Below are 26,952 nucleotides of genomic sequence, written 5' to 3' on the forward strand. Positions count from 1 at the left end.
GTCCCGGCTGAGTGAAAATGAAAGATACACATTATGGAAAACTACCGTTTCCTCTTCCATAAGCAGGGTGGGACAGGATGGACAGGGAGGGGGGCGTGTTATCCCCCACTACATACAACAGCCAAGGCAGTTTAAATAGTTTTAAAGAGCGTTTTCCCTTCTGGAATGTCTCTGTTCTAAAACCAGAATCTTGAAGATTAGATCCTTAGAGATATACAGTTTTAGAACTGAGAAGCCAGTTTCAAAACAAACATTTAAGTATTCTAAAACTGCTTAAAACTGGGTGTTGTATGAGAACCCAGCTTGAGGTTATTATGAAGACAGCTATTAACTACACAAAACAACATTCCTTCAGCTAATTGGTGTAGAAGAAGTTACAGCCTATCACTCTGTATCATAAAGCATGACCAGAGAGCACATCTCAAAAGAATGTTAAAAGGACGGTCAATCATCAATGGCAAAACATTCACTCACACACACACACACACACACACACACACACACGCACACACGCACACACACGCACACACGCACACACACGAGTAGGAGATCTATTGTGTCGTGGTTGGCTGTGACCTCTGGCCATGTGTCTGTTAACACAAGAGAGCTAATCTCAGTCGCTGACCAGGCAGCAAACAAAACACTGCTCCTGCTATCACCGCTACCGGCTACCCGCCAGCCAGTCGGTCAGCCAGTCGGTCAGTCAGTGACTTGCCTGCTGCCCCCGACCAGTCCCAGCCAGAGGCACACAGCCAAGAGACTTGGGACGTCCACTTCCACTGCGGCACCTCAGACACGCGAGGAGGAAAGCAAGGGAAGTGAGATTGAGGAGAATCTGGTGGGAGGAGACTGTGGAAAAAAAGCTGCTTGTGTAAGTATTGCACTACGTGTGTGCGTATGGGTGGGTTGTGTGAGTGAGTGAGTGAGTGTGTGTATGTGTGGTTTGCGTGAGTGAGTGTGTGTGTGTATGTGTGTGTGCAGAGCTGCCAGTAACCAGGCAGGGACAGCCCCTCTCTCAAGGGAGATGCAGAGCGGGAGCCTCATCTACAGATGCAAGGACATTAGACGAGACTCGCGCACACACGCACACACACACACACACACACACACACACACAGCACAGCAGCCTCTCGGGCCACCTCCCTGCCGGAGACAGCTACAACACAACCCAGAGTGCAGCCTGGCAACGCACACCGCTGTTCCAGCTCCAGACCGCCCATCCCCGCTGCTACCGCTACTGCTGCTGGCGACCATGCCTCCTCTCCCCCGTCGCAGCCCGAGTGCACGTCTGGACTGACTCCTCACCACTTACTGGCCTCAACTCACCATGGTTTTAAGTCTCCGGGCCGCGGCTAATGTTTAACGGGCGCCTCGGTGTCAGCAGAACCCTGAGATCATCCGGAATCAAAGGTAACACGCCTAACCTGCTACGCTCAAAATGGAGGGAGGACATTTGAATGTGGGGGGGATTGTATGTTTTTAATCCTGCTAAGTCATATCTGTAGTGGCGCTAGAATGGGTCCCATGGGTGAGCTCCGGATTGGTTTGCTTGTAGATTGCTGAGTGCTTTTTGAGTTTATAAAACAAGACAACCACCAGCAGGACTATGTTGCCCCCCGCAAAATACAGGTCTGGTTTCAAGAAACCTAAGGAAAGAAAGGTCAAAGACAGAAACCAAAAAGAAAGTAGCTAGAATTAGCTAGAATTAATTAGCTCCCTTTCCACTACAGTAAGGTTATTAGATGCAGAGTCCTTGCGCTCATTACAGCTTTGCTCATAATGAAATATTGTTGCACAAGCTGAGGGCTACTGCAATGTGGGTTAGTTAGTCAAAGTTAGTCAGGCAGCAGGAATCTGGGCCACCTAGATATGCTGCTCTTCAACAGGGACTACAATATAAAGTCAGCTAGCGTTCATGGCACATATGCCTATGTGAACCGATTTAGCCAAGCTTGCATTCATCATGGTAGCCTTAAGGTAGCTTGGTTACCCAGGTAAGGGATATCTATCATATTTTCTAAACAGGAAGGTGCCTCTTCCTAGCCCATTACTGGTTCCTCAACATTAACTGAAATAGAAAACTGTATTTTATATAGATTGTGTTTTTATTATCTTCAGACAGAGTCAGCCTAGTTCCTGTGTGGTGAAATATAATTGCTAGTAGTGGATTTAACCCTGGCACGGACATGGGTATAGGTTATACTAGTGAATAGGCTACTGTACATCATATGGTTAGAAGAAGTTCCCCTATTCCCTGATACCGACTACCACTGATTTGTCAAGGAATCATTATGGCAGTTCAACGATTCAAACAAACGATCACATTTCTGTTTTGTGCCTGAGTCAGCGAGAACTCCCATAAGTAAGGGATTGCTTATTCTCCCCTATCTGTATCTATTCACTGACCCGTTAGTGCACAGGCAATCACGTTTACGTTATCAACCTCATACCACAGTGGCCTGCTGCACTGCATAGAGAGCCCAGGGGGATTCATTAGGAAAGCAAACATCTAATCGAATCCACTGTAATGTCCAAACTTCTTCTATGGTTTTAGAGCAACAACAGGCTATAGCAACAGTGCTCAGGTGAATAGGTTTCTCCAGTGTGCTATTAGTCAACCCCTTAGAGTGGTGTTGGGTCGAGTACCCAAGGTGGCACTGTGCACTCAGGGGGGGGGGGGGGGGCAATCCCTCTAACTGGGTATCTGGTAGGGTAGTGTTTAAAATAGCAATGGCTATCTGTTTTGCAAGATTTGCAAATGATCTAGACTGACTTTGTAAATGAGGCTTGTCTCAATGGTCTTTCGCGCTTAAATAAAGGCTAAATACATTAACTAAAATAATCTATGCAAATGTAGAGCATGGGCATTTGTATACCCTTTATCCTCTAAGGTTCGTTTATAGACAAAGGTCCGACTATTAGAATGACCAAAAATGTAGACGGTCGCAATGTCGTTGCAACGCTCTTCCACACTTTCGCTCAGAAAGTGAGAAGTCGGACATTGTTGGTTGTTCGAATGTCATCACGTTCGTTTTCGTGGTTAGGCTGCTTGATCACACGGCTTGTGCAGAGTAGTTACTCAAGCGGATGTTCCCTTTTTGTGCTGAAAATGGGGCGGGGGGAACAGCTCTTTTAAGAGCCACCCACGCACAACTTCTTTAAGAGCACATTCTACCACTATATAACACAATTGATAATAAACTACGTATATGGACAATAATGGTTTACAATGCAATTAAACAATTATCAATTGTGTATATCCAAATTATATCTTATCCTACTTTCTACAACTATTATACCAATAGCAGAATAATTAATAAAGAATACATTACTTTTCTGTCATTTTGTTTGATTGTATTGTTGTTGTTTTTTTTTTTTATTATATTGTATTGAGATCTCATATTCTATAGAAAAAAAACATGACACAGGCTAAATGTTATGTCTGATGGTGTCAGCACAGAGATACCAACCTGGATACCAACAGGTCATTTAATAGCTGATCAGAATTGGATTTAAGGTAGCAGGTGGCCATACAAGCATAAGTAAAAGAACTACACAGGAATGAAGTACAGTATATGTATAGTAAGACAACAGTATGGCGTTTACAATAACATAAAACAAATTCCCTATCTAATATAATAATCTATAAAATAGGAACTGATGTAAAGAGCGAAAAACAGCAGATTGGACTAGAAATGCTGCTCAGAGCACAAACCTCCGCCCATGAATGCATTTCGTAGCTCTGTGCGTATACACCTGCGTGACATGTTTGATATTGCTGCATTTGTTAGGTGGAGATCTTTATGCCAGTCCTGTGTCTCTGTGACCTTCCCACATTGAGTTATAGCCATTTCAATCCCCTCACGGCCCTGTTGGCGGCTGATTCAGATCTGAATAGACAAACTAAAAAACGAACACAAGCCACTGATTACCTCTCGCCCTGCACTGTCGCAGAGGTAAATATTGGCAAGTAGACAAAATGTGAATTAAGTAGACTAGAATTAATAGAATAGAAAGAACCAGCTGGCAATAACAGTTCAAGGTCAGTGAAAGTAAATAACATAGTGGGTTAGTGTATTGTTGTTGTTGCTCTTGATGCATTGTTGTAGTGTGGTGTGTGTAATTAAATGGGTTAGGGTTAAAAACTAATCCAAAATGGCAGTACTATGGTGTGATAAGAATCGAATGTTTGAAAGTTCATTCTTTGCGTGTGGTTCAAGCCTCCTCAGGGCTGGTGTCAAACTTATCATAAAGTGTTCGTGCTCATCAGTTGGTATATAAAAAGTAATTACATGAATAACGCTCTCCTGGAAGTTTGACAGAGGTTCAGATGCTTGTTTTCGGCCCTGACTCTTGGCTACTGACAGGGTTGACCGCATTAACGGAGCATCTACTCTCCCTTCTCCTTTTTATACTTGTCTATCAAATATTTAGTGTGCTGAGACACTACTGTTCTCTTGCATATTGTTCCTCCGCCCACTTTTTTGGCACATATCTCCTTTCACACCATTTAAGCTAGAAACACCGTTTAATCTTTTTCAGTGCAGCTTTACATGCTGATGGCTGCTATGACTTGATATCATGGCTAGATACACTCATATTGATACAATCTTAGTTTAGATACCATGTATACTTTTCATGCTTTATACAAATTTAGATACCATTCACACTTAAAAAAAAAAACTACTGCATTATTAGTACTTTTTATCTAAACTACATATTATGCCTGCTTTTAGCTTTTTCTTCAGAAAATTTACCTTTTCTAGTTCCACATGCTCTTATAACTGGCTCCTGTGACACAAAATCCCATTGTAACTAGCTAGAAATATTAGTTGAACAAACTAGGGATACTATATTAATCACTCTTGGAATAGCTGAGTTGACTAGTCTGGCTAGCAAAGTTAGCTAGCTAGCTAACGTTAGCTAAGGTAGCTGAGGTACTTACAGAATAATTATGGCATCTTTTTGTATTGATTCAATGTAGTGCAGAGTTCTGGAAGAATAGCAGGCAAGTCTATTCTTACGGCCGCCGTCTGTCAATTTCTAGCCAAGCCATATTTGGTTTAGGGTTAAGGTAAGAGTATGGTTAAGGTTAGTAGAAGGGTTAGGGTTAGGGTTAGGTAAGGATAGTTGGCACGTATATTCTAATGGCAGTCGTAAGAATTCACTGTGCCTTTTTATTTGATTTGTCGTTGAACTCCATATATTTACTCACGAGTAAAACAAACCTTTCAGCCGGTATACTTACCTTTCCACTGGACATTTTCTTATCTTAATCTGGAATGTTCTTTCAATGCCGCCATCTGCGTGCCTGCCACAGTGATTGGTCAGCTGATAAAAAGCGGGCTGTCATATGTGCAGTTCTCAACTTTTGAAAGTGCTCTGCTTGGCCAAAAAAGCGTACTGACCAGCACTTGTGGACACCTTTTGGTCATTTCCCATAGGTTTTAATGTTTAAAAGGTGGTGCCTATTTAGGGGCCGGACTGGGCTGCCAGTCCCTCTTGTATTTCTACCTCCGGCCAAATTGATTGGCCATTGATTGAGCTTTATTACTTTACATTACTTTCGTCAAAAATATCCGTTGGAAAAGTTTTTCTTTTATCCAGGCATCTTAGTTTTAACAGTATAATTGTGACTGAACATGTATTGTTTGCTAATAGGTGGTATTTACTTTAGATTTTGAATCCTGGTGGCCTGGTGTTGTCACATTAATTCACTGTGGCCGAGATCTCTGAAGCTGGGTGTTGTGTTGCAGGAGTTCGCTCGGTGGTTGAGTCGGTGCAGAGCTGGACTATTATGCTCCAGCTTGAAGGCACCAAGTGCAGCTTCTTGTTCTGCCTGGGCATCTGCATCCTCATCTGCTCCGTCATCTACCTGAGGGCCAGGACCCCCACGTTGCCCCAGGCCCAGAGTAGGCCTCTCAGTTGCAGGCCCTTCCCTAAATACTGCCAACCTTTCCTCCCGAGTGCTGCCGAGGGAACAATATGGCGACGCCAGGACTGCCAGGTGAGGGGGTTAAGGTTTAGGGTTGCAAAATTAGGGAATGTTCACAAACATTTAAGGTCTGGCTGTCGGGATTGACCATGGGTCTTCATTTCTGTATTACCTGGGATTGCTCATGCGTGACAAAAAAAAGTGAGTTGTGTTATCACTCCCAGGTGGAGAGCCATCTTCTGGAGCGTGTTGGAGACAAGAGGCTCGACTGCCCCCAGCTGGTAAGGAACCTCCATTTCATCACCAGCCCTCTGAGCCGCGAGGAGGAAGACTACCCCTTAGCCTTCATCCTCACTGTCCACAAGGAGCTGGAGCTGCTGGTCCGGCTGCTGAGGGCCATTTACGCTCCCCAGAATGTCTACTGCCTCCACGTGGACGCCAAGGCCTCGCGGGAATACCGCGCTGCTGTGGAGCAGCTGGCGGCCTGCCTCCCCAACGCCTTCCTGTCCGGCCGCAGCGAGACCGTGACCTACGCTGGCTTCTCGCGCCTCCAGGCCGACATCAACTGCATGACGGACCTGGTGAGGTCTCCGGTGGCCTGGAGGAAGGTCATCAACCTGTGCGGCCAGGATTTCCCCGTCAAGAGCAACCTGGAGCTGGTGCGCTACATGCAGAGCAAAGAATGGCGGGACCGGAACATGACTCCGGGGGTCAAGCAGCCCCTAGCTATGAGGCACCGGACCCAGCTGCAGCACCGGGAGGTCAGAGGATCCCATGTGGTCACGCAGGGGCGAGGCAAGACGAAGGGGCCGGCACCTCATGGCCTGCAGGTATACTTTGGTACAGCCTACTACGCCCTGACCAGGGCCTTTGTGGACTTTGTCCTGGAGAGCCAGGTTGCCCGGGACCTACTGGAGTGGTCCAGAGACACTTTCAGCCCCGACGAACACTATTGGGTGACCCTAAACCACATCAAAGGTAAGGTCATAGCTAGCCACTTCTTTGGCCTGACGAGGACAGGCGGGATCAAGTTCCACCAGACCTTAAGGTTGTTTTCACATGTGGTCCTCTTAAAAAAAAAAAAACTCAGTCCTCTAGCTTTTCTGTTCACATTGCGCCAGTTGTGGTCCCAGTTTGGTTTGGTTCAAGAGGGGCTGACTTTGAGCTCACTTCAATTGTCTGAAAAGGACCTCGTGTGAAAACACTGTTTACATATAGACCAGAACAAACAGACACTTCACACTTAACAGTGTGCTGCTACCTAATTAGGTAGTAGTGTGAGTAACAATAATAATAATCATAATAATCATAATAATAATCATAATAATGTTAAATTAACATATATAGCGCCTTTCAAAAGACCCAGGGATGCTTTATATAGTGACCAAAAGAGACAAGTCAGACAGACAACAGAGACAGAGCAGAATGCACCTACCTAATAGGCTCTGTGCACCAGCTCCACTACTTCCTGAAAGGAAGTGGGCATCTTTATTTCCTGTCCTATACTATTGGATTAAGTGATTGATCAGGTGTGCGGCAGACCCAGCGCACACCTGATTAATCACTTAATCCAATCATATAGGACAGGAAATAAAGATGCCAAGTGACTTTCAGGAAGTAGTGGAGCTGGTGCACAGGGCCTATCAATGAAGAAAGTTATCTAATGCATCCACCCTAGGAATTAATATTGGGTGTATGTGAAGACAGGGAACACCCACAGACACCATACCTCTGTTTGCTCGAAGGTGGAATTGAGCCAGCGACCATGTCAACTTTTCCCATGCTTGCTATCTGAGAATAGAGTAATTTCAAGTACAATGCCCTTACTGTGATGAAACTGGTGCAAGGCTTGTGTCAACATTTAAAGTCAAACTAATGCGTCCTAGTGAAAGAGCTGGCCATATCAATCACTTCAAAGGCTTAAAAAAGACTGGGAATAAAAACTTTCAAAATTCACTAAATATATTCTAAAACTGCAGAACAAGTCATATCAATATGATTGGTGTGATTTTGTCACCTGGATTTATAGATGTGTCAAATCAGTTTAGAGGTGTGATGTGAGCCACTATTTTCAGCTGATGTGTAATCAGCTAAAAATCAACTGTACTAGGTTGCCACTATGTTTGAACAATAAGTTGATATAAAATAAATTAACTACTGTAGATGAGTTGGAAAAACTGGAATGACTGGTAGGTTTGATAGGTGAGAAAAGAAAACGACACCGTCCAAACACAAACGTTTAAAATGATATTTTAGGCTCTCCTTCACAGACATGTTCACGGTTTTATACGGTTACACAGGACTATTATCCGTTTTATTGTGAAGGATGTTCCTGCATTATTGATATCATTATCTTAATGGCTATGAATATTGTAACGTGAGAAACTGACTAATGTATTTTGTGATCGATTACATTCCTCTAGAAGCGCCAGGAAGCCACGTAGACGGAGGTTGGGGCGGACAGATCCGGGCCATAAAATGGCGAGATCAAGAAGGAACTAGCCATATGGGCTGCAAAGGTACAACCGCCATGGCAGCTCCCACTTCCTACTTCTGTTACTCTATATCTCAGTGACTCAACACTTTGTTCCCTATCCACACAGGATTACAACCCATCCACTTCTCTAATACTCTCTATCTCGATTTAGTATTGGTTATGGGAAATATCTACCCATACATAATTTAACTCTTGTCATTGCTGTCCATCCAAGGATTTACCCACAACCCCACACTCCAAAGGTTATATTTCACTCTTCTAGATTGAACTATTGATTTGGACACTGACAGTTTACCCAAAAAGGAGATGGTAGAATTGACACTCATCTGATGTCCTTTCTGGTGTCAGTACCAATGTTTGCTAGTCTTGTACAATGTCCTCTTTGCACTACTGCCACAACAAAATCGCAAAGGATCACCTTTTAATAAGGCGCATTTTGTCCGAAGAGCTTCTGTCATATCCACACCCATTTGACACTACAACGCGCCATGTCTCTTCCACAGTACCGTGTTTAAAGAGAGGGAACGTGTCTTTTTTTCTGGCCAGGTCGCTACGTCAGGGACATCTGTATCTACGGTGTGGAGGACCTGCAGTGGATCATCGACAGCAACGCCATGTTTGCCAACAAGTTTGAGAGCGGGACGTTACCGGAGGCCCTGGACTGCCTTGAGCAGTGGCATAGAGACAAGGTCCTACAGGAGACCTCCGTTCCCATAGAGGCCCTCTGGCTGCTGACCACACCTGGCAACGCCAGCAGCAGCGCCGCCAGCGACAGCAGTCTTTACAACGCAACGGCTGGACCCTGAGATGGTCTTCCTGACCAGGCTAACAACACTTCTGTAAGACTTGACATCGATATGAGACTTCAGAGATCTGGCGTGAGTTTCCTCAAACGTTTGTAGCACTTGGATCATCCGAGGTCTACTGTAAAGCCACCGGATGAAAGATGGTGTTCATTCGACAGAGGTTTGGGAAAACTCAACCGTGTGCTCGAGACGACTGCTGTCACAGCGTAGACGTAATGCCATTTACTGTATACTACTCTTTCATAACTAAAATATAAGTTATTATGTTGTAAACTAAGTTATCAACCCTCTGGTAAGGTAACAGGGACAGTGTGATGAACCTTGTGCTTGTATGGTGAATAACTTTCTATGAGCCACTCCTTGCTTAAGTTACCGAAACTACTGTACTCTGTCAGACCCTGACTCCCAATGCTATCATGAGCAAACTGTTAACCAAGAAGGGGTCGTCATACAATATCTATTCACCATTTACATTCCTCTGAAATCTTGTGGGAGCTGATTAGAAAGTGAGCACAAAGACCATCTGACACACAGTATCTATCTTGTTTGTCCTGAAATGCTTCCTGGTAAAAATAGGTTGAGTGCATCACTGCGGGGAGTGGCTGAGGGGATGACGCAACCAGGGTCCCTCTGGAAGTCTCTCTCTCTGGCTCCCACACACACACGTACACACACACACACACACACACACACACGTACACACACACGCGCACACGTACGTGTCAGGGTTTTCGTTGACCAGTTACCGTTTTTTGTCTGGGAAAATCTGTTGAATTCCGACATATTTCAATCTTTCCGGTCATAATGTCTAGTAGAAATAATTCCCTCTAAGCACAATTTGAATTGTATTAAAATAGGCTGAAGTTAAATGTCCACATATTTTGATTCCTTCTGTATTGAAAAACACTTTTTTTGTGTGTGTGTGTGTAGGCTATAGGCCTATGCAATGAACGAAGCGATGACGACATAATGTAGGTCTGCCACCAAAAATCCTTTGGTCCGCTGGTGTGAAAGTGAAAGTTATGGAACTAATCAATAAAAAAATAACAAATGTGAAAGCGCCAAACGGGATTCTGGTTCGGACCTTGGTCTAGACTCTAGACCTTTAGGTGTGAAAGCGTCCTATATAAAGTGAAAGGCTGCCCAGTGGCGTGCGTGCAGCCCCGTACATACACTCTATAGTGGATGTGAACCACGGAAGCCTAACGTATAGATAACAAAAAGGTGTGGCACACCAAGGTACTCTTGGGAGATGTTCTTGATTAGCTGCACTGTGATCTGGAAGAATCTGATCATAAGAAATAAAGAAAAAGTGTGGCACACTCAGGCTCCATATACACTTATTTAATTTTGACCTTTCGGCCTGTTGGCCTTCTTCAGAATCGATCAGGCCAATAGTCCAAAATGTCAAAATAAAATAACTAGGCTTACATATGGAGCCAGCGTGTACGACACTTTTACAGCCTAACATATAGCACGCATCTAACTGTATCGGATGAGAATATATAGGATACACAACAGCTAATCACCCCAACAAGCACCTATAATATTAAATTATATAACGACCGGAATTTCGTCCGTTTGTCCGGGATACTGAAATGATCCCGGACACATGGACTGGCGCCAACGGAAACCCTGGAACATGTACACACCCACACACAGGCATAGCTACATGTAATACTGTACACGCACTGGGCTTAGGGATGGGCAGTTTACTCTCACAACGCCTCACTGTACACAGGGATCCTGCCAGCAGCATTCAGCTATGATGTCATCTCAATTGATTGTTTATTATCTATTTATTGTCTTATCTGTCTCCATTCTCGTCGTTGTTGTTGTTGTTGTGACTTTCTACAGGATGATTTAACCGTTCTCCATCGCTAGTCTTTTCACTGTGTCTTCCGTGGTTACAAGTCCAAGGGACAACTCAACCATGTTAATAGGAGACTCCCATTTGGACTTCATGTCCAGGAGAAACAGATCCGGCTTATTAGATGCCTTCTTGGCTGCTATTCTTTACTGCTGCTAGTAACAACTGAATGTTGCTGTTACGAAGAAGAACATACATAATCTAGGCCTCTCTATTTATTTTTGTGGAAGTAAATCATATGTAGAATTGTGTATTGAAAGTGAACTATTCTATTGTGTAGGCTTCTTGCACTATATGCCCGTTTTATATGTTTGTCTTGAAGTAAAAAGGTCACATTCTCTGCGGCGACCTTTCCGAAAACTGTACTAACGGTACCCATTTATACAAGGTTTCCATGACACCTGGGGAAGTTCTGTATCAAAGGAGTTGCCTGCTGGGGCGGTCAAACTTCCTGCTAATCTTCTGAGTCAGAGACCTTCCTGTGCATTCTGTCATGTTTCTTGAATTCTTACTGGTCATAAATAAATGTTAGTACTGAGAAGGAAACCTTCTGTTTGCGTATCTTTTATGTCAACTCAAAGCACAAAAAAAAGACTTCACGCCTCTCTTGAAATCAAAGCACTGAGGGAGGGACGGATTAATGATTAATTAATGAATGAACGATGGATGATGAATTAATAGCCTGGGTGATATTGCCAACCGAACCAGTCAATAGAAGCAGACTTGCCGTGTTAATCATTCACCACTGTGGATAAATGCAATGGTTAGTGCAAGTTAGGAACCTACTCAATCTCCCCTCCTTCCTCGTGTGAATGAACTGACCAATAACATCACAGGGTACGAGGACACACTGCCTAGACCCACACCAATCAACACACAGGCAGGCACACCGCTACAGCACAGCCAGGATCCACCAGCGAACACCTTGTTGCCTCAGACAGTCTCTGCACTGTCTAAATGGTAAATGGTAAATGGACTGCACTTATATAGCGCTTTTCCACCTTAGCGGCACTCAAAGCACTTTACAATGGCCTCTCATTCACCCATTCACACACACATTCACACACCAATGGCGGTAGCTGCCATGCAAGGTGCTAACCTGCTCATTGGGAGCAATTTGGGGTTAGGTGTCTTGCTCAAGGACACTTCGACATGTGGACAGTCGGAGCTGGGATTCGAACCGCTGACCCTTCGATCACTGAACGACCCGCTCTACCAACTGAGCTACAGCCGCCCCTGATTAACTAACGATAAAAGAGATGACAGCAACTGCACAATGACTGGAACTGCCAGTGTGAGAGAGCCGGCTGGAGAGAGGGTTCGTGTCCTTACCTTGTGGCAGATCTCTGTCTTCACCTCCTTCAGGGCCCGGTCTGAGAACACGCAGCCGCAGGTCTGGAGGTAACAGAACCTGAGAACCGGGATATCACAGGAGAACGTTACAGTAGACACCAGGGGTGTAACGATACACTAATCTCACGATACGATTTGATACACGATATTGGGTTGACGATAACAATACGATACGATACACTAATCTCACGATACGATACACGATATTGGGTTGACGATAACAATACGATACGATACACTAATCTCGCGATAAGATACGATACACGATATTGGGTTGACGATAACAATACGATACACTAATCTCACGATACGATACACGATATTGGGTTGACGATAACAATACGATACACTAATCTCACGATACGATACACGATATTGGGTTGACAATAACAATACGATACGATACACTTATCTCACGATACGATACACGATATTGGGTTGACGATAACAATACGATACGATACACTTATCTCACGATACGATACACGATATTGGGTTGACGATAACAATACGATACACTAATCTCACGATACGATACACGATATTGGGTTGACGATAACAATACGATACGATACACTAAGGGCAGGTGTGAAGCGTTGCAGTAGCGCTGCTGTTCACACCAATAGTGCATTTCTCCACATTTCTACTCCACTACACTGTGAATTTAGAGCTTAACTGTTGTAATACCATGGATAGGCCTAGAGACAAAAGACATGTTTGTTACCAGCGTTGTGTAGCCAGCGTTCACTGATTTGTATATCAGGATATTGTTTTAAACTTGACAATATGCATTGTGACGTTTCTGTATCGCGATATATTGTGGCACGATATATTGTTACACCCCTAGTATACACACGCACATACGTCTAGTACCTATAAAAAGTGTTCAAGACGTTTTCACATTTTATTGTGTTACAACATGGAATCAAAATGGATTCAATTTAGTTTTTTTGGTCACTGATAAGTACTCCATCATGTCAAAGTGAGAAATAATTACATACACCTGTCCTTGGTGATCCCACAATTGGTGCATTCACAAACTGAGACCTTTTTTACGGCATATTATAAGACGTTTGACTCACCGAGATAACTTTGGTGTAATTTGGAGGCCTGTAGAAGAAATGTAAAATCCAGAGCGAGCCAAGTATATCCATGTAATGGCGGCGGACGGGGCACTGAGAATGCAGCTTCTAAAAAATCTATTTTCTGCCGCAAAACGGTTGTTTTCATCAATCTGTCTTTATGAATCGCTAGTTGTGCTTACATAGAGCGTAGGCCTGTTGTGGTTTTTCACATGCCTCTGTAATATGATCTTTAGAAACGTCTTTAGAAACGAAATAGCTTCCCCACTTGCTCCAGCACGCATGCGCACAGCGTGCTGGAGCAACGCTTGGCTGGCTGTATTCAGAGAGGCCTGGCTACTCTGAAGGAGTGACGGTCATCACGGCTGAGATGGGAGAAACTGTGCATGGGAGGGTGTGCAACAATCGCCCAGACACTTCTCAAATCTGGGCTTTATGGGAAAGTGGCAAGCAGAGAGCCCTGCTGAAAACAACTCCTCCCCAGTGACCACTGTTGACCCCTTCTGCTGTCAGGGCACCACCATATCCCGGGACTGTGAATGAAATTCAAGTCTCACCAGCGTGTTCTGTTTTCCTACTTGACTGTTGTTCTAACTTTGTAGTTCGTTCCTCTAGAATCGGTCTGTTAAAACCACAAATTGTTTCTGTGTGACATCACTTCCCTGTCCTCTTCATCCTGAAACTGTCACTTCCTTTTTCACGTTATAAACTATCGCTTTCGTTCCCCAGTCACCTACTCTTGCCTCGATTCACTTCCTGTGCCTTAGTCCGAATTGCAAAACGTAACATAGAATAAACTTATTGTCTTTGTTTGAAACCAGCTTGACAGACCACTCAGCGTGTTCTTTGAAATCTAAACTCAACCAAGTAAGATTTTGAATTCACAGGACCTCAAGTGGAAGAAGTACATCAGCTCCCTGACCACAAAAGCACAGCAGAGGAGGTACTTCCTGAGGCAGCTGAAGAAATTCAACATGCCAAAGACAATGATGGTTCTCTTCTCCACCTCCATCATCGAGTCCATCCTCACCTCCTCCATCACCGTCTGGTTCTCAGACCCAACAGACAAGGACCAAGGCGGACTGCAGCGCATCATCCGCTCTGCTGAGAGGGTGACTGGCTGTAGACTGTCATCCCTACAGGACCTGCACGCCTCCAGGACCCTAAAACGGGCCATAAAGATCATGGCCGACCCCTCCCATCCCAGTCATTGTCTCCGTTTGGAGAAGTGAGATGTATGTACATGTATATTTGAGAAAGTAGCCTTGCAGAAGACCAGACGAGCACAAACAGAGGGACAGATTCGTTGAGTAATAAATTGAATGAATGAGCTGAGATAGGCCTCGCGTATCCAGGAAAAGAGACTCTACAAGCGACCACGCTGATGTGGGCTACTGCGTTTTGACACAAATGGGCTAATGTGAATTTATCTGTTTACCGGATGCGCAAGATGAGCGATGTCATAGCAAAGAAGAGTGAGTCAACAGTGGCCCTTTGCTCAATAGAGTAGATATTGCCCCATTCCTGATGATAGGGTGACTGGACAAACAACAGCGTAGGCCTATGTCCCAACACCAATTGAAAGTCAGTGGTACTGTTGATAGGGCATAACCAACTCCAATGGTCAGTCTGCATTCAAATGGAATTTATCCCCCAAACAGGGAGGAAGGAACCATTGATTTAATAGCGTACTTGCAAATATATTTGTGGAAAGCCAGCTGGACATGCCGGTTTATATATATAAACCATAAATCGTTGAGAAAGTATCAACAAATAAACATATAACCACACTGAGATTTCAGGTTTCTATGTAATCCCCTCCCCCCAAAAAAATATAGGCTAGTCAAGTCCTAGTTTACAAGGAATGATAAATTGAATGAAGGAGCTGAGATAGGCCTAGTGTATCCAAGAGACCAGCGACCATGCTGATGTGAGCTACTGTATTGACACACATGGGCTAATGTGAACTTATCTGTTAATCAATATGCCTACTAGACAACAGCAGAACACTTAAAGGAGTAGTAAAGGGAAAATGCATGTTTAGCCCTGTTTTAAGGTTACTTATGATCATATACAATGGTTCAGATCAAAACGTTGACAAAACTAGCACTTTTGAGAAAGTCTGATAATTGCTCTACCACCGTTTTTTCGGTCATACAATGGATGTGGATGGGCACTGTGAAAAATGCTACCGCAACCGTCCACGAGTTTCATAAAAACACACACACGAAAACATAAGTCTAATTAGAAGAAGGTTATATGGTTACAGTTTTTTGCTAAGCACATCAACTTAAGAATACCATCCCTACCATGAAGCATGGTGGTGGCAGCATCATATTTTGGGGGTGCTTCTCTGTAGCAGGGACCAGAAAACTCACAATGACCCAAAATATACAGCCAAAGCCACACTGGAGTGACTAAAAAAAAACAAAACAATAACCTGGAATGGCCCAGTCCAGATGTGCAGCTAATCAAGATTACCCAGACTCACAGCTGTAATTTCTGCCAAAAACGCTTCTCCCCAAGTATTAAGGGGAGGGGAGGGGGGTACTTATGGAATCAATCATTTTCAGGTTTCTATTTGTAATGAATATAGGGAAATGCCAACCCTCCCCCTTAACTTTGTGTTCACCAGTGACAAAAAACAACACAATTAAATCTATTTTGTTTCCATGTTGTAAACTTTTTTTTTGTATGTCCAAGGGGGGGGGGGTGAATACTTTTTATAGGCACTGACTATACACACACACACACACACACACACACACACACACACACACACACACACACACACACACACGTCTTTTAGAGACGGGATGCAGGCTAGGGGCGGAGCAGAGCTCAGATCATCTCACCGGTGTTTGCCGTTCATCTCCAGGCCCACGACGGGGCAGATGAACATGGCGCAGTGCATGTCCTCGTAGACGTCCCCCTTGGTGTTCCTCCTCTCGCCCTCCCAGGACGGGTTGTCCGTCAGGTTCAGCTCCTTCACATCCTGGGAGGGGGGTAGAGGGATGTGCTGATGTCATTTAGATGTCATTTAGGTCATTTAGGCGGCTGTGGCTCAGGAGGTAGAGCAGAATGACTACTGGGTTGGCGGTTCGAATCCCAGATCCTCCTGTCCACATGTCGATGTTTTCTTCGGGAAAGACACGGAAACCCCAAATTGCGCCCAACGAGCAGGCTAGTACGTTACGTCTGCGTCAGGATTGCTGACATAAACCCATCCTTACGTCTCGTCATAATAAGAGAGCTATAATGCGAGGGAGCGGATGAAGGGCTTGTGGTCGGAACTAGTGTGGGGCCTTTCTCGTTCGGTGTTGTTTCGCCGGTCTAGAGCGGAAGCGCGATGACGCATCGCATAATCATCCGGTCTGGACCGGAAGAAGAACAGTTGTTGTAATGTTTTTACTGTAGGCTGCACATGGTGAAGTTTGGAGTAGATAACATTCACAATGGCATCACCAGGCACAACACCGACGAAAATTGTAAAAGAAGATGCGAGGAGAACTACCGGTTAAGGAAAAATAAAGCAAGCGGATGTTGGAGGCGGGCTCTACAGGCTCGAGCCGGATGAGGGGGCGGGCTTAAGGCAGTGAAGTAAATAGATACCAGGCTCTCCTCCCCGAGGAGAGACTGGTGACGCGAGGCTAGGCTGGAACATCACCCTGAGGTGGTATTGAATGTTCATAGGAGCATATCTAGCGTGCAGATTCTGTTTCCAATCTAATTGTACTTCTGCCTTGCACTTAGAGCTTATCACTTTTGGATGCATGTGCTTTTTGCATGTACCGTAGGCCTACTACTTTAAACCTTATCCAGTCTCATCGCAGATATGGGCAAACATGATTTAGGATAGCTATAGGCCTAGAAATGGACATGTCTGTTTTTGCAAGAGAACCCCTGTTGTATAGTTGAATCAGGAATAATATTCTGAAATCAGATCTGTAATCATTAGCCTATAAATTAGTTTGTGTGTGATTCAATGATCAAAAATATATATATGATATCAAAATAAGAATTGGATAATGGAGTTACTGGAAAAAATGAGGAAATGCTAGGTTTGGAAATAGAAGATCTGTTGTGAACCGTGAGTAATATGGCTATCTATGGTAGGCCTACAGACAACTGTGCTCAAACACTGCCCTAGGAACATTGGATGGACTTAATTTTGCCTTCCCTCTGCCTTCCCTCTCCCTAGTGCCTCTCTCTCTCCCTCCTATCTTCTAACCAGGTCCAGTGGATGCCCCACTGTCACCAGCAGACCTCCCGAAGTCCGATAGATACCCCTGTGTCTGCTGTGGATGATGTAGCAGGTCCGTAGAATATTCTCTCTCCTATGATGCTTTTAGCCTCTCTCACTCTGAAATGTAATTTAATGCAATGTATTGCTTCATAAATGTTCTTAGCCGGTAGACAAACATACTCCTGGAGCTTGCTCGATCGCCTTGTTGAGAGGGGTCAGGGAAGAATTTTTACAGCTCACTTATCTGGCCCCCGGGTGATTTGTTTTTTTGCTTCCCTCTGGAATATGTAGAGAGTGGGTCGTATGCCCACCTCCCTTGTTCTCTGTAAAGCGCATTGTGTTGCCTCTGGGTATGAAATGCGCTATACAAATAAAGCTTTGATTGATTGATGATTGAATTTTGTCCTCTTGGTAAAAAATGATTGCACTCTAGTCTCAATGCCAGACCCATGAGAGTGAATTCACTGATACACTACATACGCTACGCTCACTACGTTACTGCATGCTGCAGATCTCTCTATGGGTCTGGGACACTTCATGCCAAAATCTAGTGTTCAAATCCTGGCAATTTATTGATAGCGTCGGAATCCCGGCGACACCATCAGCAACGACTTTCACAATAAGGCGTTCCCACCCATAGATATGCCCCGCCCATCTAACCTGGGCTAGCGTCTCTCATTTACTGGTATGACCTATCAATCAATTTTGACCCGTCCATACGCCCACAGAACACCAGCTTGGGTGGCGAAGTGGCACAGACTCTATTATGTAGCATGCGGACTAATTGAGCTCTGAAAACATGAAATAATATAAGTAAAAATGCAGCAATACGAAGATTGGGGTTGGGTGGGAATTGTTTAAATGAATGCCAATACCTGCCTGAATTCATGGAGTAACCATTCATCTCTTACATATTCTAGACTACTAGCAAAGAAAAAGATACCTTGCATTTGATTGCTATAACTCAAACTCGCAAATCACCTGTTTGATATGAGTTTTCTTTGATCGCCTTGTTGAGAGGGGTCAGGGAAGAATTTTTACAGCTCACTTATCTGGCCCCCGGGTGATTACAGTTTTTTTGCTTCCCTCTGGAATATGTAGAGGTGGGTCGTATGCCTGGCACGCATTGTGTTGCCTCTGGGTATGAAATGCACTATACAAATAAAGCTTTGATTGATTGATTGATTGATTGATTGATTGATTGATTGATTGATTGATTGAAGAGATTTGAACAGATCTGTATGTGCAATTTTGTGTGAAGTGTAATCCAGGCCTCAGTATTACCTTGATACCACGGATGTGTGTTGCCACCTCTGTGTTGGGTCTCTCTGCAGATTTGTCCAGAAGGTACTCAATCACAGCATCCTTGTTGTAGAGCCTACAAGCACATAGGGAACGTATCAGCTAAGACTAAGAAAGTGAGAAACCAAATATAAATTGAACGTGAACAAACCTCCAACCTTAGAGTAAGATTACTTCATATTGGTCATTTTGCATAAGAACTGTGGAGGCAACGTACACGTATGCCCCTTGAGACATTTCCCACCTTTTACATAAAAAAGCACTTCATATCTTACTTTATATCGCACTTTATAGCACATATCTTATCCACTAGCCTGGCTTCGCCATCCTGGTCACGTGATCTCTCTACACGCTAGAAAAACACGATGAGATCACTTGATCAGGATGGGAAGCCAAGCTTGTGGACATGTGATATTATTAAGTGCAAAAAGGTGCTTTTATACAAAAGGTAGGGACGGAATTTCTTGCCACTTCTAAAAAAGGCTTTCATCGTTCGAAAACCGTCCTCACTTCAGTGAGTGAAGATAGGATATATCTGGAGACAGAAGTGTAGACAGCGTGAAAAGTGGTTAAGTTGATGGAGAAATGGCCGACCCTGGACGGCAGACGTCTGCGCGTTTCGCAACCCAGTTTAGCGATAGCACCATTGAGTTTAGGGTTAAGGAAGACCCTAACCCCTAACCCCTAACCTTAACCCTAACCCTAACCCCAACCCTACACCTGACCCTAACCCTAAACTCTATGGTAAAGCGCATTGTGTTGCCTCTGGGTATGAAATGCGCTATACAAATAAAGCTTTGATTGATTGATTGATTGATTGATTGTGTTCTTGCTAAACTGGGTTGCGAAAAGTAATCTCGCGGCCGGCAGGGCGTAAGAGTTCATAATAAATACATATAGCTAGGCAAAAGCCTCTCTACGCCCTGGACCAGGGCTACTCACCTTCCAAGTTCACAAGAAATGATGGGACGCCGTAGTTTCTCCTGACTGAGGGCACAGTACTTCCACTTGGCAGCAAGCTCTGCGTTTTTATCAACCTGGAGACACAATCACAACATTCCCGTTGTTACCCAGCAAACACACAACGTCAGGGAGACGTTCAGATCACGTCTTAATAACGTCCGTCGGTCCAGAACCCCATTTGTTCGTCTGCTGGACCCCTCAATATTCAAACGTCTGGCTTGGACCCCTCTAAGACGTCTGTGGACGTGCAAAACGGGTTCAATATCTGAACGTCTAAAAAAAACATTCATTCTGGCTCCTAATTGGATGTCTTTGGACGTCCGAAAAAGACGAAAAACGCGTCCATGGCTAGGTCCAATTAATATTGAAAGTGTGTCTTTAAACATTTAACGGTTATTGGCTAACGTTTATTCAGTAGTCTACCTAGCTAAAGTTACTTGCTAGTTGCAACTTAGCCCTTAACAGTTAGCCAGTTAGCTAGCTAGCGTAGGTGCTACCTCGGCTGGTGCAAACACAAGCTAGTTCTAGTTACCTTCTCAACTTTCTTTGGACCTTTTACCAATTCGTGTCTTTTAGGAATAGTACCCCCGTCACATCCCATACTGACAATTGACGTTAGTTTGATGTTACTTTTATTTTCAGAGGTACGCTGCTGGCCTCCAATGCTCAAATCCAACCCGGAAGTCTCTCGGTAGTCTTTGCTGTAAACAAACAAGAAATGTCAAGTATGGGGATGTTGTGTTAATACATCCATGGTGGGGACGTTCTGGATATCGCCCCCTAGCGCCTGGTCGAGGGACTTCACAATCTAAGTTAAGCCCGAAGTGTAGTTGTCATTACTGACCACAGTGTGGTAGCACAACTGTAATTTTGATCACCCATGATCACAGCCGTGGGGGTAGCCTGTCCCTGTCTATTATTGAAACTAGTAATATGAGAATCTCTGCACCCAACAGAGATTGAACCGCAAGTATTTGCCAGGCTCAAGTGTACCATTAGACCAGGGGGACAACCTTGTGGTCTGAGGGCGACATTTTGAGTTCACACTAGGCCGCTCGGGCAGGCAAGGCTACCTCACCACAATGTGGTTCCAATACTTCTATCAGCAAACACACTAATAACATTTCCTTTCACAAAGCCACTTATATTGACTGTGTGAATTGAATAATACTAAAATCCCTCCTCAGTCCAGTCCTCCAGATCGGCCTATGGTAGTTGGCCTCAATACAGAGGTGGTAAAGTGACATCAAACTGGCTCTCAAGCCTTGTCAGAGCGTCTTGAGATAAAAGTTTTCTTGAAAGATAGCTCAATGAGTGCTAATGAGATCTGTTTCCTGTGCCTTGCAGGCTGCAGATTAGTTTACCATCGACGACTCCATCCAAGAGTGACCATTAGGCTAGTTGGTGGGAGGGTAGCCTACCTCTGTGGAGACATCTGGGTGCATGATTGATTTGCAATGTGAAAGTCAGCCAAGAAAAAAAATATCTACATTAAATGAATTTAGTGAAATTAATTTAGGGCAAGAAATAGATTTCTGGATAACTTTTCTAGTCACAATTTTCAGTGTAGATGTTTCAGATATGCAAAACAACCCAAATGAAAGAAACAAACTATTCCATTAGTGTTCCATTAGCCCAGGTCTGGTTCGATTCAGGCCTTCCTGTAATTCAGAAATTGTGTTATGTGTCTTATTGAATTACCTCTCTCTCACACAGCTAAATGTTTTGAGGTATGGATTTTCATTAAAGGCGATGGAGTGCTATCTCTGTTAGCAAACTCACTTTGAGATAGTACCGTTCCCCAGGCAAGGCTGACACCTCAGAAACTCACAATGCACAATGAAGCCACGATGGCATTCTATCATTTTGTGTTTTCTTGATCCAAAATATACAAATGGATCCAATGGAACACAATGGATCCACTGACATGTTCATGGTCTGTGGCTAGGCCACCACCAGTAGGCCTCAAACCCTGACAAGAATGTGGTTACAAACCAACCTACCAAGTGATTTCAGATGACCTACAATAAATCTCCCTAAGTTATAATAGTGATAGAAGATATCCCTCCTGAGTTCTTCATAACAAAGAACAGATATGTGTCTGGACTGTCCAACTCATTTTCTAATACGCCAACCGACAGAGTCTCGTATCTCGCCGAACCCATCCTGTCTATATGAAGCACATTCCTCTGTGCCCCACGGACCACCCCAACAAGTGAGGGGCCGGCGTATGTTTATGGACTGATGATGAATCCAGCCTGCACAATCAGTCCTCCTCTGGCCTTGGGTGGTAATAGTATCCATCCGAAGCGTCTCCACCAGCCTGTGGAGATGAGGGCAGCAGCATTAATTGCACGCATCGGACTTGGCAGCGCACCGAGTCCAATGAATTTAGCGTTTCTAATTGGGGAGGAATTGCTGTGTTTGGATTGGCACCAGTTGCTAGCTAGACCCCAGCCGTGGCTGTACGCTGAGAGGACTTTTGGAAATCAGAGGCTGAACCTTACTTGGCCCTTTAACCCCAAGACGGAGAGTTCTAGAAATGCCTTTTCATGATTTTTATACGGATTCTGAAGGGATGGGCTGTGAAATGGCACCATGTTGAGCACAAACACAACATTTTTAAAAGACTCTTTTATTGCTGGGTATGTTTTCTGAAGCCTATATTTATTCTTTAAATTGGACGTAGGCGACCATAGCCTCCCTGCAACACACGACTGTTTCTTTTTTTAGATTACATTTATTGTGAAGTAGCATTCACATCATGAGTATTTTACCTTTAACTTTCTAGTGTAAGTTGACCTGACAGAAGTTCATGTGCTAAACATTAAGGGCACATGGAAAAAATAGCCTAGAGCCTATACTCAGTGTCATCATGAAGATTCCAGCTACTGTGCGCAGCTCAACCACACACATTTTCTCTCGGTGTTTATCTTGAAAGCAATAGGCCTACTCACATAGTTGAGATGTGTACATTTGGAAACATATTCCTCGACTAGTTTTTCTAATCTCTCTCGGTCTGAATAAGAGGTAACGTGGTTGCCTGTGACCTTTTCTCTTCTACCTCTCTCCAGATAAAACTGCTATATTGTGAGAGCATGTTCCCCTGTTGCTGATTTCACACATTGATTCATATGGTTATGTGATTTTTTTGTTGTTGTCAAGGCTACGTAAACCATGTAGACTACTAATTTGATTTGAGGTGTCAATAGTTCACCAGAACAATCAATCCCAACTTTTAATTGGCTCATTGCAAGATGTTTTATTTTTATTGTTGTTTTTATGTTGTTGTTTTTTAGTTTTTTTTAATTACCAATGAATCTGATCTGCTTCATTTCCCTCAGTTGTGTGTGTTTTTTTATTATTATTATTTATTTTATTTTTTAAGGTAATGAGCTGAAAGTCATTTCTAACAGTAGTGGGATAGCCTGCCATTGGAGCACTGCACTGAGAGACTACGGACACACTACTGATTCAGTCCAGGTCTTTCTGATTAACTTCACCGTAGAGACATTCGCAACAGACTCTCCGAAAGACCTTGAACCATTCCAGGCCATCTAGAGCCAAATCTCCAGTGACCGAGGCCAGGGCCCAATCCCCCACACCTGGCCACACTCTCAACAACATGCATGCTTGTCATTATCTTTTCCACTGTCACAAACCAGCAGTGTTGCACCACACACCCAGCAGAGCTGGTTGAGTCTGAAACCAAGAGGAAAATCACCCTCTATCAGAACATGGCGCATGAATGGAACAATCTCTTATAGCTGGCTGCTGCTGGGGTTCGAGTCACATCTCGTTAGCGTGAGGAGGGACCAGAAAGCTTCTGACAGCTGACTGGCTGTGCTCGGGGTTGCCCGGGGAGACCGGGACATACCTGTGGCCGCCCTGTGTATTTTGCGGGCGCGTGGCGGGAATCGCACACGGTCGCTGGCGGCCATTTTGGCCGAGGTATCCATGCCAACCGCCGCCTCATCGTGCACCTCAATAATAACAAAGTGCCTCTATCCCACTGCTGCATGCTGGGGGAATGTACTGTAGATGAGTCTCTCTTTCCATTTTTAGCCCAGCCTCGGGCATGGGACAGAGGTGGTGGGTAATTCTATAGACTGCTACAGCATGAGCTCAGCGCTAACTTTGACTATGACCCAAAAAAGCCATTTTGGGTAAAGTCGTGCGTTCTCCTTCGGCGGACGAGCGAACGCGAGCGAGTCTGGAAGCGTACTGTGTGATCCGGTCTCCCGAGTCACATCCACTTTGCTCTGTTTATGTCTCCTCATGCCTGAGCCAGATGAAACCAACCACCGCTTGGCTGTCTGTGTCATGATGTTCTTACCAGGCCGGGGCCAAACCCAGCTGCATTCTCCTGCGAGACTCCCACTCTGCTGGGACCCCACTCTACGGGTTCTGAGGGAACACGTGTTTTTCATAAGGTCCTGCGCGTCTGGCCTTGCATAAATGTTTTGCAGCGTTCCTTCTGGGAGAGGGCCTGTCTTTACTGAGGAGACTAATCAGCTGTAAATTCTGTTTTAAAAAGGGAAGGGGAGGGAGCGAAGGGGTTAATCTCCGAGGCCCGTTGCGCAATAAGTCTCTCGGAGGGGAAGGAGGGGATGACAAAAAGAAAAGAGAGAAGAAAAGCTCAGGGCTTTGACAAATGATCTAATAAACGGAGAGAGAGATTACAGGCTGCGAGCCCACAGGGAGAGGAAGTGGAGCAGTAAATATTTTTAAAGGCTGTCAATAAGTTTGTAGTGTTGAGTCGAGATTGGTGTGCAGGGGCTGCAGCCAGGACTGGTGTGGGCGGGGCCTGAGCGAGACTGGTGTACTGTACGACCAAACACCTAGGCTACCAGTAGGCTGCAGGGCCCACAGAGTCACAGGCTTGTGAGGTGATTGGTGTCTGTACTGGAACAGGCAGGCTCTGTGGGAGACTGGTACAGTATCACATTTTACGTCACAGCTGTCCACCGTCCATGGTGAAGTGAATGATTCAGAGCCAATGCCCGTGACAGTGAATTGAGCATATATTATGCTGGAGCATATGGTACGTTGTATGGCAGAGTTATTAAACACAGAGGCAAACAGGAGATGCCTGATTATTATTTACGAGTAACCATCTTAAAAGAATTATGAACATTTTTGTCCAAAGCAAAACGATATAGATAGAGACAGATACATTTAGAATAGAGACGATAAATACATCAAAAGAATGATTTTTTTTTAATGATCTCTATCCGCTGGGCCATTCTGTTCCCCATAAAGACTTACTTTCCCACAGCTTTCAACCGTGCTCGTTAGTCATCAGCCAATTAAAGCTGATTTAGAGGTTCACCTGCATGTCTATTGGCAAACGTGACCCCGGGGCGATGCTTTCCTGTGGGTGACCCTTCGTGATTGATAGGATGATGAGGTAATGACGGGCAGCCAGAGGTCTCACCTGCAGCCGCCCGTTCAGAAGCTCAGAGAGTGATAGTCTAATTACTGAGATAAGCAGTTGCGTGGCAAAGTTCACACTGCTACTGTAGTCTGACTGTACAAAAGTAGCCTACTAGGCAGACACGGCTGTTTTAAAGCTCAAGTTGGACCAAAATCACTCTCGAGAGCATCAGTTGGGATTTCTGACTTGACTTTCTGACTTTCTGACTGTCAACAAGTGCTCATCATAAAGGTTTAGGAAAGAGCCAGCAGTAGCAGCAGATCTCACACCGGATAACTGCAGTAAACAATGACCCAGTCCGTTGTCTATGATGCTACGAAGCAGAATAAATGTGATTTCCATGTCTTCCCACTCCTCTAACCACAAGACGTCGGCGTTAGTGCACTCCCATTTGGGTAGAGCTGTTACCTCATCTAATTTATTACATCTGTGTAGACAAGTGGAAAATAGATGGGAACCAAAGCCACTAGATGGCGCTGTGCTTTTCTGGGCCTCCTCAGCGTGAGACATGCACTAGCTCGTGGAGAGATTACCGCGGGTTTCGTGGAGTCTGGATAAAAGTGGTAAATATCCTATAGTGAAACTTTATATATTGTAAAATAATCTAAAGACGAATACTAGTAAACTTGTATAGAGTATTAAATGACATGTTTACTTAAGTTGGTGACGTAAGTAGGTCTGATGTTTGCAGATTGTATATCCATACAGTATGTGCGGGAAATTGAGAAATTGCACTGCATCTTGTGAATACGGAAGCCCTAAGCAGTCATGCATTCATACATTTTTTCCCCACCGTTTTCTCGTGATAGCGAGTTAGTTTCCTTCGTTTTCTCGTGATAACAAGATCATTTTATTTGTTTTTCTCGTGATAACGAGATAATTTTCTCGATCTCGAGATAACCAAACTTTCTTTTCTCGTGATAACAACATAATTTAATTTGTTTTCTCAAGATAACGGGATAATTTTCTCGAGATCTCGAGATAACCAAACATTATTTTCTCGTGATAACGGGATAATTTTCTCGAGATCTCGAGATAACAAAACACGGGCCTATAAGTAGCCTAATTGCAGTGACATTTCTATTCAATCAAGGCAAGGCACACAACTATTTCAGCCTGTGTCAGGCCTTGATTGAATAGAAATGTCACATGCTGCTGTCTGATATTCCCCTACATTGCTGCACTGGACTGAATAGTGTTTCTTGCAATAAGGCTATTTATAGGCGTGTGTTTTGTTTTCACGAGATCTCGAGAAAATTATCCCGTTATCACGAGAAAACGACATTTGGTTATCTCGAGATCTCGAGAAAATTCTAGTTATTACGAGAAAACGAATAAAATTATCTTGTTATCACGAGAAAACGGTGGGTAAAAATATATGAATGCATGGCCGCTTAGGGCTTCCGTATGTGAAGACCCTGTGAGTGCATCATCCATATTAATGTATGCAAGTTCATGTGC

The 26,952-nt window shown here is 44.2% G+C and overlaps 2 protein-coding genes across 3 annotated transcripts in view; one reads left to right on the forward strand and one right to left on the reverse strand.

Annotated features, from left to right (window-relative positions):
• rtf2 (replication termination factor 2) overlaps positions 1 to 26,952 on the reverse strand; it is a 245,229-nt gene that overhangs the window by 11,881 nt on the left and 206,396 nt on the right. The window contains exons 2-6 of one of the 2 annotated variants that reach the window (XM_084460523.1): positions 20,587 to 20,711; positions 20,034 to 20,128; positions 19,074 to 19,167; positions 16,399 to 16,538; positions 12,441 to 12,519 (exon numbers count right to left, since the gene is read on the reverse strand). In XM_084460523.1, coding sequence (XP_084316649.1) covers positions 12,441 to 12,519; positions 16,399 to 16,538; positions 19,074 to 19,167; positions 20,034 to 20,128; positions 20,587 to 20,655 — 477 coding nt within the window. In that variant the 5' untranslated portion in view covers positions 20,656 to 20,711. Of the gene's footprint in view, positions 1 to 12,440; positions 12,520 to 16,398; positions 16,539 to 19,073; positions 19,168 to 20,033; positions 20,129 to 20,586; positions 20,738 to 26,952 lie in introns of those variants that run through there. The other variant, XM_084460522.1, reaches the window with a different exon arrangement.
• Positions 5,795 to 9,238, forward strand: gcnt7 (glucosaminyl (N-acetyl) transferase family member 7; the record flags this gene model as incomplete). The annotated part of the gene is made up of 4 exons (XM_084460676.1): positions 5,795 to 6,007; positions 6,160 to 6,913; positions 8,359 to 8,454; positions 8,979 to 9,238. The coding sequence occupies exons 1-4, from the start codon at positions 5,798 to 5,800 to the stop codon at positions 9,236 to 9,238; spliced, it is 1,320 nt and encodes a 439-aa protein (XP_084316802.1). The 5' UTR covers positions 5,795 to 5,797.

This window comes from Borostomias antarcticus (genome assembly GCF_949987555.1).
Source record: "Borostomias antarcticus genome assembly, chromosome: 33".
NCBI classification, from domain to species: Eukaryota; Metazoa; Chordata; class Actinopteri; order Stomiiformes; family Stomiidae; genus Borostomias; species Borostomias antarcticus.